At 36.8% G+C, this 23,255-nt stretch overlaps 1 protein-coding gene across 1 annotated transcript in view; it reads left to right on the top strand.

Moving 5' to 3' along the window:
• Positions 1 to 8,775: 8,775 nt before the first annotated feature.
• The window catches only part of pcxb (pyruvate carboxylase b), a 224,896-nt gene continuing 210,416 nt past the window's right edge, over positions 8,776 to 23,255 (top strand). The window contains exons 1-6 of the mRNA XM_060874658.1: positions 8,776 to 9,023; positions 16,186 to 16,328; positions 16,470 to 16,654; positions 20,619 to 20,784; positions 20,871 to 21,016; positions 21,604 to 21,721. Coding sequence (XP_060730641.1) covers positions 16,187 to 16,328; positions 16,470 to 16,654; positions 20,619 to 20,784; positions 20,871 to 21,016; positions 21,604 to 21,721 — 757 coding nt within the window. The 5' untranslated portion in view covers positions 8,776 to 9,023; position 16,186. The remainder of the gene's footprint in view (positions 9,024 to 16,185; positions 16,329 to 16,469; positions 16,655 to 20,618; positions 20,785 to 20,870; positions 21,017 to 21,603; positions 21,722 to 23,255) is intronic.

Raw genomic sequence — 23,255 nt, forward strand, 5'->3', positions numbered from 1 at the left:
TATATATATATATATATATATACATATATTTTTATATATATATATATATATATTTTTACACATTAGTGAAACTAGTTTGAATTTAACATAATTTAATAATTTAACATGCTACAGATGTGAACTTGTGAACACTTTTTCACAACACGTTAAATAAAAACTTTTCCATGGTATTGTTGTAACATCAGGTGTGTGTATCAAAGAACCTAGTGTTGGACCAAGGCAAGGAAGTTGGTGAAGGACCTCAGCCATACGAACGATGGTCTGTTCTCTGCTGTGGTCAGGGAAGCTACCTGAAGGACAACACAGATTAAGAGAAAAAGGAGGAGTTTCTTCCCACATGACATTCAGCCAAGGAGAACGCCTAGAGCTTGGACTTTTTCACCTTGTCTGCACACCTACTACCTCAACCAGACTTTCTGAACAGCACACTTTAAATATATGCACTTTATCCCTAATTCCTAAACAGTCTAACTATATTCATAACATCATATTCATATACAGTTTTATGTAAAAGTTTAGGAACCCCTGACAATTTCCATGATTTTCATTTATAAATATTTGGGTGTTTGGATCAGCAATTTCATTTTGTTCTAGAAAATAACTGAAGGACACAGTAATATTTCAGTAGTGAAATGAGGTTTATTGGATTAACAGAAAATGCGCAATACACATCAAAATGAAATTAGACGGGTGCATAAATTTGGGCACCCCAACAGAAAAATCACATCAATATTTAGTAGAGCCTCCTTTAGCAGAAATAAGATGCTATAGCCTGTAATGAGTGTCTGGATTCTGGATGAATGTATTTTGGACCATTCCTCCTTACAAAACATCTCCAGTTCAGTTAGGTTTGATGGTTGCCGAGCATGGACAGCCCGCTTCAAATCACCCCACAGATTTTTAATGATATTCAGGTCTGGGGACTCGGATGGCCATTCCAGAACATTGTACTTGTTCCTCTGCATAAATGCCCGAGTAGATTTTGAGCCATGTTTTGGGTTGTTGTCTTGTTGAAATATCCAGCCCCGGTGTAACTTCAACTTTGTAACTGATTCCTCAACATTATTCTCAAGAATCTGCTGATATTGAGTAGAATCCATGTGACCCTCAACTTTAACCAGATTCCCAGTACCGGCTCTGGCTACACAGCCCCACAGCATGATGGAACCTCCACCAAATTTTACTGTGTGTAGCAAGTGTTTTTCATGGAATGCTGTGTTCTTTTGCCACCATGCATAACGCCCCTTGTAACGCATAACGCATCCACAGCACCTTATTCCAAAATGAAGCTAGCTTGTCCAAATGTGCGTTTGCATACCTCAAGCGTCTCCGTTTGTGGAGTGTGTGCAGAAAACTCTTCTTTCACATCACTCTCCCGTACAGCTTCACCTTGTGCAAAGTGTGCTGAATTGTTGAACGATGCACAGTGACACCATCTGCAGCAAGTTGATGTTGTAGGTCTTTGGAGGTGGTCTGTGGGCTGTTTTTGACCGTTCTCACCATCCTTCGCCTTTGCCTCTCCAATATTTTATGTGGCCTTTACAACTCTGCAATAACTTTGTAGCCTTCCCCTAAACCATAATGTTGAACAATCTTTGTTTTCAGGTCATTTGAGAGTTGTTTTGATTCCTCCATGTTGCCACTCTTCAGAGGAGAGTCAAAGAGAACAACAACTTGCAATTGGCCGCCTTAAATACCTTTTCTCATGATTGGTTGTACCGGTCTATGAAGTTCAAGCCTTAATGAGCCACCAAACCAATTGTGTGTTCCAATTAATCAGTGCTACGTAGTTACAGGTATTCAAATCAACAAAATGACAAGGGTGCCAAAATTTATGCACCTGTCTAATTTCGTTTTGATGCATATTGCACATTTGCTGTTAATCCAATAAACCTCATTTCACTACTGAAATATTACTGTGTCCTTCAGTTATTTGATAGAACAAAATGAAATTGTTGATCCAAACACCCAAATATTTATAAATGAAAATCATGGAAATTGTCAAGGGGTTCCTAAACTTTTGCATACGACTGTAATCAGGGATTGTATTGATATGTTGTATATATCTATTACTGTATAGATTGTATTCATATGCTGTACAGTATATATTGCTATTCTGACTAATAAAAAAGGTGTGGGAATGTACATGTGACTAATAGAATTTGATTTCCATATGAAACTGAACTTCTGAGATGGCTGTTCCATTATACTTCTCCATGTCAGTGGTCAGGTTGTTCTGATTGTAGCATTATCTCTGTATACTGCAGTTGCCTGTTGATCATTCGTTGGATTAACCCTTTATTAAACTATATTGTGCTTTGCTGTGTTTGACCAGTGCTACCCAAATCAAATCAGATCAAATCAGACACACACCCCCGCTACTAGCATAATGCTTGCTTGATTTTGATCTTTATTCTGTCCCTGGATTTCATTGCCTGATCTTTTGCCTGTTTGTAGATTAGGACCTTGCTTCACAATTTGGATTTGTTTGCCTGTGTGTTGCAAAATAAACTCTCATTGCATTTGTATCTGCTTCTGCCTACCTCTTGTGACACATTCATAGAGATATAAAAGAAGAATATAAACATATAAGTTTAAAAATTAGCACAAAAAAATGAAACCATGAATTGGATTTAACTTTACCACTGAGGTCACTGAGTTTTGGATTCTTCTGCACACGGATCCTCAACTCTGTCTCAAAGTCCTGCTTGTTTGTGCATTTTTTTTTGTCTTTAAAATATATTTAAACATTCCCATGTTGGTTAAATACATTAAATAACTATTAGGCACTAATAAGTAAAGAACTATTAGGCACTAATAAGTAGCTGTTGAACTTTTGGGTAACATTAGAATTGTAAATTTGGTGAACAATTACAATGCTTTTACACTGGAATTAATGTAGTTTTCCAAATGATTTCCAAATAAAAATAGAAAAGTTGTTCATCCTGATACTGTGTACTGTTTGTACTTGTGCAACCAGCTGCCATCTGAAGACATACAATTAGTTAAATGTAGACCATCAGTATGCAATTAAAATGTCATGTGACCGCAATATAAATACACATGTGGCTGGTAGGATCCCAGTACTGGTTAAAGAATATACCTAAACACATTTCATGAAGTTTATAAAAATACATCCTAAACAATAATGATCCAGCAGACCCATTCATTCCATTATTTTAAAATGGAAAAAAATTATATTAGAACAGTGTCTCTGCATAGAGGAACACCAACAAAAATCAAAAAGTGAAAGTTAACTGTAGAGACAAAATTCAATGTACTTCAATTTATAATATATGCTAAAGTTTTTTTTTTTAAATAAAAGAAGAGTACTGCTATTAATAGTAGCTACTAAGATTAATGTAATTCAGAAGAAAAAAAACAGTAAATAGTTTTTTACTTCCTATATAATTTGCATTTCATGGATGAAAGGCCATATATTCCAAGCAGAAGAATTAAAAGCATTTTCTTTTTATGAGAACTTTAAAGCTCTGGCTAGGGACTGTCAAAAACTTTTCAAGTGAATTCTTGTTAAATAATGTTTTGTTAAATGATATTTCTATTGTTTACACATTGCACTGGAAAGTATAAGGAATATGTTATTGTGTAAGAATTATTATTATTATTTTCTCACTCTCACTCATTTTCTACCCCTTATCCGAACTACCTCGGGTCACGGGGCAGCCTGTGCACTGCTATTGCTATTATGCACTGCCATTTAAATCAACTATTACAAATGTAATGATGTGCATATGCACATTTTATATCACCAACAACAGAACAATTGGAATGAATTTTAAAGCTATTACAGTAAACATTTTCTGCTAACTATCCAAAAAAAATGATGGAGTCATATTTGTAGCTGCTCTTAAGCATCTTGCGCTTACTGTTTATTAATACAACAGAGCAATAGGGGTAAATGGCCTTGCTCAGGGGCCCAGCATTGGCAGCATGGGGGACCTGGGATTTGAGCTCACAACCATCTGGTAAGTAGTCCAACACCTTAACCACTAGGCTACCACATACACTTAAGGTAACAAACAGTAATACATGGAGTGAAATAAAACAAAAAATGTCTAAGTTTTCTAGTTTAACATCCAGACCTGATGTGACACTTCACTTGTTTATTGATTGACTTCTAATAAAATTAAACCCTAAATACTTTTAATATTCATTTTTCAGTGATCACAACCTGTCAATGTAACATCAGTTTTGACCAGGTTAGAGGTTTTACATGCTTGTAGTGCATGTCAAAAGAAAAATGAAATTTAATGACACTCAACTAAGCAACATCATAAGATTATTCGTAGAAAATATTTAGCATTTTAAGACTGCAGGCTGAAGAAAAACAACAGTCCGGCTTAATCAAGATCAATTGATTGATTGATTGATTGATTGATTGATTGATTGGTTAATCTATTGATTGATTGATTGATTGGTTGATTGGTTGGTTAATCTACTGATTGATTGATTGATTGATTGATTGGTTAATCTATTGATTCATTCATTCATTCATTCATTTATTTACAGTAAGAGCTTTATTCTGAGCAGTAAGGTCTGATCAGAATGTGGCTGGCATACCAGTCTATTGCAGAGCATCATGTACACGCAGGTTTACACTCATTTATGACTGTGCTCATTTTAGCATAGCCAACAAATTTTAGTTGTAGGAAAACCGAGAACACAGAGAAACCAGAGATTGGCCAGAGGTGGGCCAGTGGTGGGCTTGTGGGGGGGCAGTGGTGGCGCAGTGGTGGGCCTGTGGTTGGGCAGTGGTGGGACAGTGGTCGGCCTGTGCTTAGGCAGTGGTGGGGCAGTGGTTAGGCAGTGGTTAGGCAGTGGTTAGGAAGTTGTGGAGCAGTGGTGGGCCTGTGGTTAGGCAGTGGTGGGGCAGTTGTGTGGCAGTGGTTGGGCAGTGGTTGGGCAGTGGTTTGGCAGTGGTTATGTAGTGGTGGGGCAGTGGTGGGCCTGTGGTTTGGCAGTGGTGGGGCAGTGGTTAGGCAGTGGTGGGGCAGTGGTTAGGCAGTTGTGGAGCAGTGGTTGGCCTGTGGTTAGGCAGTGGTGGGGCAGTTGTGGGGCAGTGGTTGGGCAGTGGTTGTGCAGTGGTTAGGCAGTGGTGGGGCAGTGGTGGGCCTGTGGTGGGCCTGTGGTTGGGCAGTGGTTAGGCAGTGGTGGGGCAGTAGTTAGGCAATGGTGGGGCAGTGGTGGGGCAGTAGTTAGGCAGTGGTGGGCCTGTGGTTGGGCAGTGGTGGGGCAGTGGTGGGCCTGTGGTTAGGCAGTGGTGGCTCAAGTGGTTAAGTCTCCGGGTTGTTAATTGGAGGATTGGAGTTCAAGCCCCATCAATGCCAAGCTGCCATGTTTGGGCCCTTGAGCAAGGCCATTAACCCTCTCTGCTCCAGAGGTGCTGTATCATGGCTGACTCTGTGCTATGTGCCCAACCTCCAAAGTTGTGATATGCCAAGGAAGGATTTCATTGTGCTGGGAAGTATATGTGACAGAATAAAGGCTTCTATAAGAACTGAGACCCTAACAACCACAGTAAGCTGAGCTCAGCATTTAACTGTGTAGCTGTGAGACAGAAGTGAGTGTGTCACTGTGCTGCCCACATGCAGAATAAAAGATTTCTGGCTCCAGTTCTATCTTACACAGATAAGTCAGTTTATCAAATCTGTTAGCAAACATTTCAAGACTAACTCCCTGATGAAAGGCATCTCATTTTCATTCTTTAGGTAGGCAGCAATATTTTTTATCAGATAAACTCAATCAAAAGCCCAGGGAGAAAGACATAGGGATTTTATCAGGCAAATGAAGCAATGCTGTGCTGAACTGAAGTCAGAGGGAAGACTATAGATGAAGCAGCTCTTATCTAAGCTATTGTGGAACTTTGTGTAACCCTAGCACTCATAAAGGCTTGTGATGATAACACGTTTATATTTAAAGCTCCGATAAACAATTTGTGTTTATTTACCTTGAATTCACGAGGCATCCTAATTGATCAATCACCACAACATGTGTTAGCTCTCTGAACTCCTGAGTAGAAAATCCTAGACTTAATACAGTATATACAGTACGTGTAAAAATGTGCATGTTGTTGATAAGATCATTGTGAATAAAAACATTTTAAATGGTCTATTTATGTGCTGTAGGATTGAACGTAAATATGTCATTTATAACCACAATAAAAACAGGTTTTTATTTTATTTTATTTTTAAAACATGCACTATAGTTTGTACCTTTTTTTTCTACAAAGCTTCCAACTGCATATATATTAATGTATACACATAAAATAGAAATGGTTTCCTTCACGTAATATCAGATTCATCAGCTTGTGACATTGATGCCACATGTGTATCCTTAAAAAGCCCTTGCTATATCACACTCATCCTCTCATTATGTCATGCGTTTGAGGAAGAGAATTCAATTCCATTTTATTTGTATAACAATGGACATTATCTCAAAGTAGCTTTACAGAACATAAGAAACATAATACAAAAAGTTTATAATACAAAGATTAATATAATACAAAAAAATTAATGTTAGACTTATAGTTAAATGTGTTTGTATTTATCCCCAAATGGACAAGCCTGAGGTGACTGAGGTGACTGCGATTAGGAAAAAACTCCCTTAGATGTAAAAGAAAGAAACATTGAGAGGAACCAGACACAAAAGAAAACATCATCCACATTTGGGTGACACTGGGTGGTGTATATTATAAATATACAGTTGACAGTTGTATTGATGAGGAGGTTGTTGTCCTCAAAGACCACATGTAGTTGTCATCTCCTCTTAGAATGTCTGAATACTTCATGAAGTACAACTAGAGTCTAACTGGAGCTCGTACATCTCTAGATCCCTCGGGATCCTCACAGGGTTCAGTATTGTTGAGCATAACACACTTTTGTTAATGTCCTTCTTGTTAAAATCGAAATATCAGAGAGATTACTGAGCCACTCTGTAGGTGACAGTACTATATGACTATCCTCCATGATGGAATGTTTTGTTAAACAAGACTCCTAGCCTATTGTTTAAGTTGGCATGTACCAATCAATAAATCATTTTAATATCATAGAATAAAATGATGGCATGTGTAAATTGATGAAAATGTAAAAATGTAAAAATGTAAAAAAAAAAAAAAAAAAAAAAAAAAAGGAAAATTTCTTTGCCTTGTTGCCGTGGCAGGAACTAAAGACATAACTAAGTAGACCTGTGTATGAAGGGAGTTACTTCACTGTGTAGGAGCTGGCATTAGTCATTGTCAATTATAAGAGCTGATAACAGACATGGCTGGACAAGTGCCTAATCCATAGATATCCACCCATTGTGGAATAGCTGGGCTATAGCTGGCCTATTCCACAATGTATGGATTTCATTCACGAGACCTAATACGAGCTTACGATTTCACTGTACCTGCAACTACAGTTTTCTACAGATATAGAAACCTTAAGCAGCATTTAACTGTTATAGGTTACACAGGTGAGATCACATAATGAATTTGCTATTAGTACTCAGCAAGGAAATGAGAAAAGCTCAGTAGTTAGTGCTGTTTGTCCATCGTATATTACCATCTGATGTTGTGTATTAGACATTTACATTTGAAGTATATAGTACAGTACAACTGAAACAATGGTAATAAATTCTGTTCATTGTTTAACCAAATTTCTTCATGACATTTGGCCTAGATATGCCACCATAACAAACTGTCGTGTAGACTGCGGGGAACAAAACGTGACTTTTAGACCTTTGGATAGTTACACATATTAACTTGGAAGACACCGTGAACCGTAAACCACACACACACACACACACACAGATGTTGGGAACATTAACTATTTAGTTACTGGAATAAAGTTGTTAAATTGTAAAGTAATCACAGGCAATGTAGTGAGGTATTTGGATCACAGTCCTTCCATAACAGCCTTAAACTACTGGCACTATGGAGCATGATGTGATCACTGCTTCCAAATTACATCCAAAAATCCAATCTTAAACAGCATTCAATAAATGAATTCATTTGAATCAGAATCAGTTTTATTTGCTAAGTGTGTTCACACTTAGGAATTTGTTCTGGTTACAGAAGCTCTACTAAACACAGTGTATACATAAACAAATATATATATATATATATATATATATATATATATATATATATATATATATATATATATATAAGTCTTAAAATGTAAAAAAAAAATTGCTGTTTAAAATGTTTTTTTTTTAAATGTAATTGTTGTTCTGAAAACAGTAGTTTAGGCTAACACCAGGCAAATTTGTGCTGCATACATTACCCTCTCTTAAGTATCATAGATGTTATAGGAATAAAATAAAATAATAATGTCCTGGATTTGTTTTGCTGTCTCCTTCATGTTCATGATGATGTTTGTTGTTTAGATAAATTCTCTAGCAATCTCTGGGGCTTCCGGCAACTGGTGCATATATATCCTTTACTTTAATAGAATAAAGTATTGAACATTTCAGTGGGGTGAATACAATGGGAGAAAAGAGTATCTGCTGCTTTTCTTTGATATGTCAAAAACTAAGCTTCAAGTTTGTTATAGGTTAATATTATTATGTTATTAATTGTTCTGTTTTGAAATGGTTTCCCACATCGGCCTATAGCATGCTACTGCTGCCGTATTTCCCTCTCACTCTTTTATCTCTCACACCCTCCCTCTTTAAATCCTGCCGCTCTTTGCTCTCTGAGAGAAACTGGATGTGATTGGCTCATAGGAATGGGGCATGCTCTTGTTGCATAATAAGCAGCCTCAGGATGAATAGAGAGAGTTGGCTGAATGTTGTGTTCAAACAGGGCAAGTCCTGATGTTCTTGCTCACTGTCTGCTGAAACACCAACATTTTCTCTGAGAGTATAGCGTGTGTATGGGTGTATATGTGTGCTCTGTGCAAATAAAATCTCCATCAGTGTATAATCTCTACATCAGCTGAGATCAAGATACACCAAAGCTTCATTTTCTGCCTCAATCATCTGTTTGTGACCTGAAAACTGATCACTGCAGGTAAATTCAGGTGAGTGTTCATTCTTCTTTCCGGATCTGTTCAGACTGGTAGAGTTGTGCATTTAGGTGAGAGTGTGTTATATGTGAATGTTTACGCCTTCCATGCTTCAGGGAATCAGAGTTTATTAATGTTGTTCTGATGTGTTATACTGTGTTTGCACTAGACATGCAGGTTTGGTCACTCTAATACCCATCTCATTTAGTAGCAAGTACTAATAGTATGTACAGTATAATGTTCTTGCAGTGTGTCTGTGACCTGAAATGTGAAACGTCATTGAATACAACTTTTACTATAATTACGGAGTGATTATAGAATGTCGGATGTATGCATTTAAACATATTATAATTTACAAGCACTTTACAACCATTTATGATTAACATGCTCAGAGAAAACACACCTACTTAAGTAAACATGCACTTAAAAGTAATAAAGCACTGGCATAGTCTGGTAAAGTGACTATCACTTACATCATTGGTACGTCCAGGGGCTGATAACAGAAAAAAAGTGTGCAGAGTTCATGTTGATTTTGATTAATATTTACATAAGACACAAGTTAAGACACAAATATTCTAAAATTAACTTATTAAATTAGATTATTTTTATTTATTCATTTTGAAACCAAGAACTAAGTGAAAATACATAATGGTGCATATGTAGAAGTGACTGAGGTTGAATCCTTCTAGCCTAGGCTGTAAATGAATGCAGTCTTAGTCAGGTGTTCACACCTGGTGTGGACAATAAATAGTTTAAGTCTTTATGACTGACAAGTCTCATTTGTTAGTATGGTGCGAATGTGTATGTGACTGTGTGTGAGCTTGTGGACCCTATTTAGAGTAGAATAGTCTAAAGGTTCCATGTATAGGAGAAGTAGTATGGTGTACTGTAGGTGAAAATGGATGGATGTATGGATGGATGTAGGGATGGATGGATTGATGGCTGAACCTCCCATAGCATATCATAAGCAAGTTTTGTGTGATTCGAATAAAGGAGCTGCCTTATGAATGAAGCACTGCTGTGATGAGTGATCAGTGCTGATTAAATTTAGTTGAAAAAGCAATTTTTACTGCTGAAGTACAAAGCTCAGATTAGTCCATTGACAGTTGTGGATTAGTAACTGTCCTGGATACAGCTACAAGTGAGATATAGCCATATACCTAATAAACATTCTAAATAATAAGCTGTATCTGATATTATCAATAACATTAGCATTAACAATAATATTAAGGTAATGTAAAATTATTTCCCTACTTTGTTATTTTAATGAAAAAATGAAGTCTCGGACTACAACAAATTAAAGCCATAATTTATGTTTTGGCAATGACACAAAGTATGGAGCTGTTTTGACCTGACAAACACAATGATGTGAGTTCTGCATGTACAAAGTTCCTGCCCTAGTTTTTGCTGCACTCCCTTATTCCAGCCAACCATAGAACTGTTTTCTACATTCAAAATGGTAAGGAACGCTTCTTAATATAAATAAATAAATAAAAAGAAATAAATGGTAGACCAGCAATCTTTAAACTGTTTGATTGATTTTCAGGCATTTAATTAACATAACCATCACTTCAATACAATGTTTGGCTTATTTATTAATTAGATTCCAATAATTGGCTTTCTTTCTGAAAAGCTACGCATAGACAACAAAAAATAAAAACACAGCAATTTGACAGCTGTCCCAGATGTCCATGTTGACTTTACAAGGCTAATGCTAAAATGTTAACACACACAACCTGCTTGGGTGACTTCCTATGTGCTCTAATGGACCTGCGTCTGTCACACTGATGACACAGAGCCACAGTTGAAAAGGCAAACAGGGAAGCACTAGCAAGACAAATAGAAAGATGGTGGTGGCAGAATAAGAGAAACCATCTGTGAAATGGCAGGATTGTAGACAAAAAGGCTTGTGTTTAAAGGCTGTGAGTGAATTTTACAGAAACTCAGGTCTCCGCCTGCCACGTATTTGTTAAAAGATTGTCTTTCTAAATATATCTAAAAAGATCTTTATAAAATGTATTTAAATCTAGAACTAGCCTTAATTCCCATTTGAAAGACCGGTTCTCTGATTTCCACAATCACCCTTTAATCTAGATGTTAATGCTTCTGTTTAAAAGTCCCAAGTCTAGTAAATCGCTAATTTTGTTTGTCTCTCATTTATTTATGACCTATGGAATGCGGGATGATAACTGGTTTTAATTTTCCCAAGAGAGTGCAGGAATGAGTGCTGACTTGCAAAAGGTATCATTGAGGAACAAAGAAAGAGAAGAGTCGTAAAGTCTACGTTTGTAGAGGTGCTGTCCTTGGGTGTTTTATCGGAGGACAAGGTGCAGGGAGAATGGGCTAATATGTCTCTTCTTTTTCCTGGGAAAGTGTGTAGGTGAGAATAAGCCAGAATTAGACGAGTAAGGAGGAACAGCAGTTTGTATTTTTGGAAGATAATGAGATAGTAGTTTGCATCTGTTCACATATTACAAGCCCACAAGGCAAAACCACTCACTTTTGAGCTCAGAATAACCTCCATCTCACACTTAATTTGACTGAAACTCATTCTGCTGTAACACACTTTTTAAGCAATAGACTCGATTACTGCAAAGAATTAGCCTACGTAGATTACACCACATATATATTACCTAATTCTTTAGTGAACTGATTATGCTGGAATCCATGTGTTGCATAGATTAGGAGAGAGTGACAGTGTATTGTTCTGTACTAATCAATGCTTTGTTTGCTGATCTGTCATTGATCGCTACACTCAGACTGCCTGAGATAAGCTAGTCTGATCAAAGATAACTCATAGACATCAGTTTAAAATGCACGCGCACACACACGACATACGTCATTCTCAGACTTGAGTATACAGACAGTGACGTGAAATGAGATGAACTGTGTGTGAAACAGATCAATCATGTTTATGTAAATTTTTAGCTGGTATCTAAACTGCACGTATCTTTATTGTTTTTAGATTTCTGCTTACGATTCAGGTGCTGAACTCAAATCCATTCTGACAATGAGTTACAAGCTCATACAGTGCAACATCAAAGACAGGCCCAAATAAGTAAATATACTTTACTGATTGTCTACAGTAGGTAGGGATCAGAATTTAAATATAATGTATAAGAATGCAGAATATTTTAATGTCCAGTATTCTTAGTAAAATAAGAGTTGTTTTAATGGCTTAATTTTTCACTGGCTATTTTCAAGCGGCGGTTGAAGACCTACTTATTCAGGAAACACTTCAACTAGCACTTCTTTCCTTATTTTATCCGCATTTAAAAAACAAAAAACAAAAAAACACAACCTTTGAAACTTTTTCATTGTAATTTTGAACAAATGTTTTAAACTCATGGTATCTTAAGTATGTAACTTAGTTTATGTTTAACTTAGTATGTAACCAGCATTAATGTATTCAATGTTAGAGATTTAAGCACTTATGTACGTCGCTCTGGATATGGGCGTCTGCCAAATGCTGTAAATGTAAATGTAAATGTAATGGCCACATGGCTGTAATTGAGCCTCAGCTCGAATAAACCATGTTCCAGATCCCAACACATGGGAAGAAAAACAGGGCTGCAGTTTTCCTTGTTAGATTGCACAAGCTAAACTTGACATACCATACCACAAGTTCACAGTGCGAATTTAATTGCCAACATACTCAGAGGCTTGGTAGTTAACAGAGTTTGCATGTTCTCCTTGTGCTTCAGGGTTTCTCTTAGATACTTAAAATTTCTTCCTCAGTTTAAAGACATATAGCCTGATAGGCATCTTTAAATTGTCTGTGGTGTGAGTGTGCACTGCCATAGATTGGCACCCAGTCCAGGGTGTCCACTGCTTGAGTCCTCCAGACTCCCGCTGGTCCTGTTTAAGAAAATTAATGGATATAAACATTCTCTAAGAAAATCAGATTAATTTCAGAATGATTGAGCAATGCTAATTGACATATCTCAAGCCATGCTTGTGACTGTTGCTGTCTCCTACAACCTTGGCCAACCTTGTTATTTGAACCAATAACAGATATTCTCACCCAACAAGGTGTTTTCATCAACAAACCCTGGAGGTTTTTTTATTTTTTATGTGAAAATCCCAAGAAATCATTAGTTTCTGAAACATAAACCGTTCCTGAGATTTTTGCCCGCATGCAATCACATGATTGGCTGACTCAATAATTGCATGAAAAAGCAGGTTCAGTTGTCTTGCTGATACTGGCTAGATGTGTGTACAGTATGGAATGGATAACAAGTTGTTTACTCGATGATATGAGAATGCCATGTGTATAAACATACTTTTGAATATGGCAGCCTTAAATATAATAACAGAGACCTAGCATTCTGAGTATTAGTTAGCTAATCTGGGCCTGAATCCTCATTCACTTCAAATGAAAGTGTAAGACATTGATTGTAAGAGGCAATCACTTTTGTACTTAAAGTTAGCTAGCTAATTAAGACTAGCTTAACCTGAGTGCAGAAGCATTCCTCATTTTTTTATCTGTTTTTTTTTTTTGTATGTGTTTTGTTCTTATTTTTACTAAAGATGACTTTTAAACTATTTGCTTCAAAAAACTGCTCTTTTACTGTACATACTATCTGACTTGTTGTGCTAATTTAACTAGTATGCTAAGTTGTGCTATAGGTTAACAATAACAGTGCTTTGAGTTGGTCAGAAGGGTCCCTACATTCCCCTTAATTCCATTATGAAGTACCACTTTATTTTTAAAATTTAAAAACATCACATACAGTACTATGCAAAGGTTTTAAAAAAGGGTGAAAAAGTGCTGTAAACAAAGAATGCTTTCAAAAAATGGAAATGTTAAACATTTATTTTCATAAATGAACAAAATGCAGTGAATGAACAAAAGAGAAATCTAAATCAAATCATTATTTGGTGTGACCACCCTTTGCCTTTAAAACAGCAGCAATTCTTCTAGGTACACTTGCACACAGTTTTTGAGGGAACTCGGCTGGTAGGTTGTTCCAAACATCTTGGAGAACTAACCACAGATCTTCTGTGGATGTTGGCTTTGTCACATCCTTCTGTCTCTTCATGTAATCCCAGACACACTGGATGATGTTGAGATCAGGGCTCTGTGGGGGTCATGCCATCGCTTCATGCTGATTTGAAGGCAAAAGGTAGTGACACCAAATACTGATTTGATTTAGATTTTTCTTTTGTTTGCTTACTTGCGTTTTGTAAACTGACAGAAATAAACACTCATTATTTATATTTCTGAAAGCATTCTTTATTTACAGCTTTTTTTTCACACCTGCCTAAAACTTTTGCACAGTACTGTACATCAGTGCAGTTTCTTGAAAATTACAGGAAGGATATATGAGGAATAATAGCATGGGAAATTTATTCTGTGAAACCTGACTTACTGAACTAGATTTTATCTCACTAAATAAAGGTTAATAGGCAGGGAAAAGGACACATTGACGTTTTTGAGTACGAAAGCTTGCCCTTTCTTATCATTAAGCACAGCAATTATAGCTGCACTGAAGACAGGAACTGGGCTGAGTCTTCTCTGTTGAAGAGCTAATAAGGTTTCATGTGTGACTGTGCTGAGACATGAGTTTAGCTTCATTAGCCACATTACGTGTTCAGTGTAGAAGAAGACAGCATGCTGAGGCAGGTTCTGATAGTTTTTGCTTGTACATGTGTATGCATGTCTGACCTTGCAAATATTGCACTAGAGTGCAATGTATCTCTTCAATGTCATACAGCATGCAGTCAAATACATGGATATAGCTATATTATCAGAAAATAAATGAACCTAAACTTTTTCTTATTAGGAAAGTACAAAGTAAGGGTGTGTACAATATGTATTGTACAGTATGCGTGTATGGATCTCTGTGAAGGTTTATTTATTTATTTATTTATTTATTTATCGAGAGTAAAATGTTTTATATGTTTTTGACAGTAATATTTTTTGGCATTGTTTAATGATTTATTTTCATGAAGGTTTAAATCATTTGTAGGTGCTTACTGCAAAATGCACAATATGCAAGATGACAACAGGATTATATTGCATATAAATTATATAGCGACTGTCATTTTTAATTAAAACTTGTATTGCTATTCAAATTCATTTGAATAAGCGCAAACTTATGATTTAAATACTGCCACAGTCTGAGTACAACACACTGGCATTCGGTCCAGGGTGTTTCTGATTTGTGCTTTGTCTTCCTGGTACAACCCCTGGCAAAAAATATGGAATCAACACACTTGGAAGAAATTCACTCAGATATTTATTTTATTTTATAGCAAACACACTATTATACACACACCAAAAAAATACATTTTGCTGCAACATTTTACACAGATCATGAAAGATAAGAATATGTTTCTCTGCTAATGAAAACTACAAATTTTCTTGTCATTGCTAGATTTTATATTACTGAAATCCAAGGGGAAAAATTCTGCCATCTGTTTTTTCTTCATAGAAAGCTGCTTTATACAACGATACAGTGCTTTTATGTAATTGGTCCTGGCTACCAAAGCTGTTGAGCTGGTTATGGTGTATAAGTGTGCAAAGGGCAAAGCTGGAAGGTTTGTTTATACAAACCACAGAGATACAGTATGTTGTTTATTCACACAGTTTGATACCTGAATATAAGGTTTTATTATACTGTATGTCTATGTTAATATGATTTGTTATTTAGTAAACTGCATGATGCTTTATTACTAATATACATGTTTAGATCTATGCGTGTGGACAACATTAGTACCATTTATACCCTGAGAGAACAAAAAGCAGTAGGTTTAATATTTTTGTAGGGCAGTGTTCCATAGATCCATAAGATGGCAGCAATCACACACTAACTTTAATGTCCAGGGGAAGTTCTAGGGCAATAATGGAGGATAGTTTAAACAATGTTGGAGGAAATAGGAGAATATGGCATCACTTAACTGTTGTCATAAAACTTAGTGGGTCATTAGTTTAATCTTGAGCATTTATGTAAGTAATATTGTCCAGTAATTTTGTTCAACATTACCTTTGTCCCAGGTACCTCTATGGACCATGACCTATCTCTCACATCATTTAGTTTTATATTTCATTCTGTCTTACTGAAGGATGCTTTGGAAATGGATGATGTGTTCTTATCTCTTCCGTTCAACTCTCTCTCTCTCTCTCTCTCTCTCTCTCTCTCTCTCTCTCTCTCTCTCTCTCTCTCTCTCTCAGGATGGTCTTGTATCCTGGAGTGGTGAGGTATGGCTTTACCATGCTCTCTATTCGGCGAGCGTACCTGCTATCACGCTCTGCCCACGCGTCATCTCAGAGCATTGAGTACCGGCCTATCAAAAAAGTTCTGGTAGCCAACAGAGGTGAGGATATTGGACACATGCTTCAGAATGTGCAATATTATGTCTTACACCAATTTACATTACTTTGATGTAACAATAGATTAGACAATCTGAATTTCTAATGTTTTTTCTTATTGTCTGTGCATTCCCTATTGTGTGCAGGTGAGATAGCAATCCGTGTATTCCGGGCATGTACGGAGCTGGGGATCCGGACGGTGGCTGTGTACTCTGAGCAGGATACAGGCCAGATGCACAGACAGAAAGCAGATGAGGCTTACCTGATTGGCAAAGGGCTGCCCCCTGTTGCTGCTTACCTCCACATACCTGACATCATCAAAGTGGCCAAGGTCAGGCAGCTCCTTCTGGCTGCAGTCCATTGTGAAGTGATTGTGACTGTATGCTTCCCACTCTGAAGGTTATGGGAACTCTGTAGGATCTCTCTTTCAAAAGGAACAGCCCTTTAAATTTCAACTAAATGTCAAATTTTAAGTAATTTACTTTATTATCTAGTTATTCTAGATATTTATCTTACTCATTCTATAATTATTCAGCTTTTTCTCACACTGCATGACAAAGCGAATGAACAAGCTAACAGTTGTTACTTCAAATATTGAATCACTTTATTGCTCACTTGCCACATCACTGCTTATAGCGATTTCTTTTAACTAATTTTAATGTTTTGTTCTTCAACTTGTAGCACTAAAAAATAAAAACATTTGGTTACTGTGGCTGAATCTTTGGAGTGAAGTGCCCATCAGTGGGTCCTTTCAGCAATGACCTTTAAAAAGGGCTATTTGAAGTAAATGCTTTTTGTCCCTCCTGTTTGGTAAGACTGTACAAATAGCTGCCTTGGGCATTCCTTTTTCCAAAAACCCAGCATGGTCGTCATCACTTCAGAATAGTTTGCAACTTTTGTCTGTTACTACTAATACTGTGTATGAGAATAGCTCAAGATGCTATAGCCTTTATATTTATTCACTGTACATATGTTTACATATATACCTATATATATTACATGCCATACTACATATTTACAGTATCTGCACTTGTCTATTTGCACAAATGCTACTCTTTGCACTTCTGGTAGATGCCAAACTGCATTTCGTTGCTGTGTACCTGTACTATGCAATGACAATAAAGTTCTATCTATCTATCTATCTATCTATCTATCTATCTATCTATCTATCTATCTATCTATCTATCTATCTATCTATCTATCTATCTATCTATCTATCTATCTATCTATCTATCTATCTATCTATCTATCATTTCCTGTCTGTATGTCTGTCTGACTGACCTGTCTATCTCTGTATTTATTTTTCCTATCTCTAACATTTTCTCTGAAAACAGTGTTCCAATTTTCCCAAACTATAATTACTAAACTAAAAATGCACTGATCTATAAAAGCAGCAAAGGAAGTGCAAAGCACCTCCTGCTATGTGTTCTTTGATCTAGAAAGGACTCTAATCTAATATCCATTTAAGTCTTTTCTGAACAAGTTTTACTGCTCATATGGATTCCTGTCATAGACTTTCCACTTCCATCCAGAGAAATGCTCCTCTGTGGCACGAATTAAAGCTAATTAGGACAAATGAAACATTTTGTCAGGGAATAGGATGTCCACCAGCCCACCACAGCCATGTGGCTGAAACTGACATTATCTGAAATAGCTATATACTGTACCTTTGCTCTGTTCATGATGAAATATATATCATTGATCAAAGCATGCTGTGGTATATGGACCCATACTGGCTGATGGCAGCAGACAGAGCAATTCCCCTGTGTACATTGTACCGCAATGTCCTGCTGTCCTAGCGGTCAATAATATTCATTATTTGCTGAGACTGGGTCCTGCCTCATGAGTGAAGATGAAGCCATGTGGGTTGTCCTTGAAATCAAGCTTAAATCTTTTACATAACCCACTAGATGTGATTATTAGAGATGCAGTATAAGATCACAACTTTTGGTTCAAACACTCAGTAAACGTTCAATTCCATGTTCATTATTTATTATTTGTTTTTTACAACGCTTTACACAGCACTCCGTATGGGGCAAAAAACGAGGTTTTCATTGCCTTTATACAAAATACATTCACTGAACACATTTTTTCTCATTCAATCTCCAATACTGGCAAAACTATGCATTTTGACAGCTCATTTTGCAAATGCTGGCTAACATAATGTTAAACAGAGTTCCAAACCAAATGGCCTGCAGTTAAATATCATATGAGTCCTAAATAGCTAAGCAACAAATACTATTCAAAATGAACTACAATCAAAACCCTCAAAATCCCCAAAATGATCTAACAAGCCTAAGAGAAAGAAAAAACAGTGAATGCTCAGAACCTAAAATAAATATATTACTATAAAATACTAATGCATTTCTGCTCTGCATCTTCACCTCATAGAAGTGAAAAGGTTATGTGCATTCACATGATCTTATTGTCTTATTGTGAGTGATTGATCAAATGAATCAAAGGAAATTTGCCCCAGCTATAGTAAGAAAGGAGATGATGTGGGGTTGAGGGGAAAACATATATATTGTATAAACGAAGTTCTATATTTTATTTTATATTATATATTACAATATATTATATGGCCCACTCCTTACGGTTAGCATGTCCATGTACGGTCCATGTTTGTAATAGAAAGACTTTGAAAAACATTCCATAAATAAAGTGCAGTACTCTGAACTCTTTATTCTCTACCACTATCATCAAAACACAATTGGAGTAAATTAATCTTTGGAAGAATGGTGCTTATCCCTGCAGTACAGTTCTAGAGAGTATCTATACCAAAGTGCAATGAAGCTCTTCTGGCAGTTTATTATGTCTCAGCAACTTAAAGCCCTTTTATGATACTAGCTAAATGTGGACTAGTATATTGTGTAATCCAGTTTGCAAGCTTTCTGGCAAATTAGCTAGCATTAGTTTAACTCTTATACCTTTGTAAACTAGTAGCCAAGTCCAGTATCAGGTTTTGGCCATGCTAATGTGATTGAGGAAGGAACTGATAACTAACTTAATTAGGTACAAATAGTATATACATTTTAAGTTCAATTAAAATTCTCCAGTTTTATCTTCCAGTCCAAAGACATTTGTTGTAGGCTGATTGGCATCTCTAAATTGTTCGTAGTGTGTGAATGAGTGTGTGTGCTTGTGATAGACTAGGTCCAGGGTGTACCCAAAGTTTTCTGGGATAGCCTCCAGGTTCCCATTGACCCAGATGAATAGATAGATAGATGGATGGATGGATGGATGGATGGATGGATGGATGGATGGATGGATGGATAGATGAATATACTTTTATACTTATAAATACTACTGCAAAATGGATCAAACATGGCTGTGCTCTTTATCCAGTTTGCGCAGTCATGCTATATTCATATTTATAATAGCAGCCTAAAATATATGTATATATAACCTGATATATTTAGTCTTATATAATAATTAGTTAATATTATATATTAAGTCTTGATCTTCATCATCTTATTTCAGCATTTTGTGCACAATGCTCTGCTCCATAGCAGTCATGTGAACTATTTAACCAGTCCCACATTCCTACTGGTGTGAGAGGTTTTGCTTCACAATGTTTGCACCTTGAGAATTACGTGTTAATTGAGTTCAGGATGTGATGACTCGAGTCAATTATATCGAATGCCATTGCTCTCTAAATGAACACAATATTCAGGCTGTGCTTTATTAAGAGACAAAAAGACTGAAGTGAATATTTTAAGTATAGAAAAAATCTCTTTTTTTTGTGGTCTCTTTGGCAATGATTTTAAAATTGTATGTATTTATTTATTTATTTTTGCTATAGTTTTAGTATGGAGATACCAACATGGATATATAAATGGCGATTCAAAGCTCCGGTTAATAAAAACAAACGCCTGGTCAGACCTTCCGACTCAGTCTGCCTTTAATCATGATACACATCTAGGGCTTTGAGTGGTTTCTGTGTAATTTTTACAGTCAGATCAGGTATCTTTATCTTTGACTGTAACAATAAGGTGCCCCAATCCTCCCAAGAATTTGGCTGATTTTTCCAAACATCCAGCCTTATGATGAGTGATTTAGTGGGCTTTGTCCTCCTAATCCATTATCATAGGACTCACAGTCAGCCAAAGAGAGTAAGGCTGCCTTCCAATTTCCATGATTGAGATTTTAATAAATTTAGTATTTCCTTTAAACTTGCGGTGTAATTAGGGCTGACACATATCTCCTTTTTTATTCCTTTATTCCTCTTTTCAATTTTATTTAATAAAACCTTTAAAAAAAATCTGATTGGTCTTCACTTTTACATCATTTTCCAGGAGAATAATGTGGATGCCATCCATCCAGGATATGGGTTCTTGTCAGAACGGTCGGATTTTGCCCAGGCCTGTGAGGACGCAGGGGTTAGATTCATTGGCCCAAGTCCAGAAGTTGTACAAAAGATGGGAGATAAAGTAGAGGCTCGTGCTATAGCGATCCAAGCTGGTATTGTGTTTTATCTTATCATACAAAAAAAATCTTCTTCTTGTGTGTCCTTGATACATAAATAATGCACTTGTTTATATGTGTAGGTGTTCCAGTCGTCCCAGGCACAAATTCACCAATATCCTGTGTACAGGAGGCTCAGGAGTTTGCTAAGACCTACGGCTTTCCCATCATTTTCAAAGCAGCCTATGGGGGAGGCGGTCGTGGTATGCGGGTGGTCAGGGAGTATGAGGTGTGTGTGTGTGTGTGTGTGTGTGTGTGTGTGTGTGTTAGTATATATTCATATTTGTGAATCCATGTATATAACAATTTCCATCTTCTTGTACAGCAAATAGATTGTTTTCTCTACGTACTAATTCCCTTGACACTCCCACTGCCTAATAATTTATTTATAACTCATAACAAGCATATGAGCAAATTATAACAAATCTAACACCTTTATATGAATAATTTAAACAATATTAATATCATAGATACACCAGCAACAAAATTTAATTTGTTGCCCTTGGCTCAGTAAGAGAGAATGGGAGAGAGAGAAATATAAATAAAATACGCGCACACACACACACACACACACACACACACACACACACACACACACACACACACACACACACACACATTGTATAAATCTAAAATAAAAATAAAAAATTCACCTTTTATAAAGTAAAAGATGCATACCCCCCTAGACAGCCAAGCCTTCTAAAAAAAACACTGCTCTGTTAGGGTTTTATTCCACTTTCCATAAAAAAAAGCCTTGTTTGAGAAATTGTAGAAATTAATTGATTTTAATAATATTTGAAATGAATAATTTCACAGGAGTTAGAGGAGAATTATCAAAGGGCATTCTCTGAGGCTTTGGCTGCTTTTGGAAATGGCGCTCTGTTCGTAGAGAAGTTCATTGAGAAACCACGCCACATCGAGGTGCAAATTCTAGGTGAGTGTGTGAGTGTGTGTGTGTGTGTGTGTGTGTGTGTGTCTTCAGACTATGATTTATTAGCTTGACTCTGGCGTATTCTGGCCATTATGTGGGAGTATTTTCACTCATTAAGCATGATTTGTTCCTCTGGCACCAGGCGCTTACTTGATGTTATAGGTTTAAAAGTGAATCTAGCATGTTAAGGGAGAACAACAGTGTTCCAGAGGAAGCAGTGAGCTCACTATGCGAGAAATACAAGGACACACAGTGTCAGTGATGCAAAGTAGCTCTTTGGTGTTTTTTTATTGCTGGTGCTTGTCTACACAATCCGGCTGAAGGACACAGGGCTGGGCTGAATATTGGAGTGGATAGCCTGTATATTTTCTGAGGGATTTACTGAGTTCTTATTCAAATGAAGAGATTATTAGAAAGAGGGAATATTTTAAAATGTATCTCTGTGTATAGATAACTAACATTCAGGTTGAAAGCTGTATATTTAATAAGCACTGTACATTCATTACAAAAAGTGATTTTTGACCCGAAGAAAAAAAAGACCTTTTTTTATTGTATTACTTAAAATGCCCTGGCTGTTGTCCATTGATGGAAGCAGCAGAGCACAGGGTGTCTTTCACACTTGATATACTTCATATACAAACAGTTTGAAACTCAAACGTGTGAACATATCAGATCTACTGTAGCTGGTGCAGGGTCATAAGAGTTTTCTTCCATGGTTGCCAGTCCAATAACAAGCCAAAAACTCGTATGTATTGATTTTAGTCGAGCATCACTAGATAAAATATGAACATCTTCAAGTATGTGTGTGTGAGTGTGAGTGAGTGTGTCTGAGTGTGTGTGTGTGTCTGAGTGAGTGATTGAGTGTGTGTGTGTGTGCGTGTGTGTGTGTGTGTGTTTAAGACTGGAATCGACCTTGTAGTTTTTAGTGCATGCTGAAAATTTTACTGGTATATTGAGCATTTTCATGGTAGTATGTTTTTGAGATGATTTACTGGCCAATTCGATTTTTGATGGGTTGCCGGTGCCTGATCCTGGCACACATCCACTGCTGTAACTGCTCTCACCCTCCAAACCTGCCTGATTTATCCCGATACTCTACTTCTGCTTGAAGCTTCTGTACTTATGACTCACTTTTCACTGCTGCAAATGGTTCCACATGGATACTGTAGCTTTCAACATCCTACAAAACAGTTTATGACAAAGACTAACTCCTGATTGAGTGTAGAAACTTGAATACTGAACATGCCAGTCCTGTTCTCATCCCAGGACTCTCGTTCATTATGTTGTGCGTTCTGTGTGGCTCTGTGGTACAAAGGATAGTGTGTTGGACTTCTAAATAACACTGGCTGAGTGATTCAAAAGTTGTAGGTTCAAGTCCTAACAGAGTTGTGGTCTTGGTGCAGAGTCAATGTTCTGAGTTTTTAATCTGAAAGCTGCAGTTTAAGCTGCCAATCCTGGGCCCTTATGTAAGGTCCTTAACACTCTCTCCTCAACACCTGCTCAGACCCCAACTTCCAAACAAGCATGTATAAGTGTA

Source organism: Tachysurus vachellii, chromosome 7, assembly GCF_030014155.1.
Source record: "Tachysurus vachellii isolate PV-2020 chromosome 7, HZAU_Pvac_v1, whole genome shotgun sequence".
NCBI classification, from domain to species: Eukaryota; Metazoa; Chordata; class Actinopteri; order Siluriformes; family Bagridae; genus Tachysurus; species Tachysurus vachellii.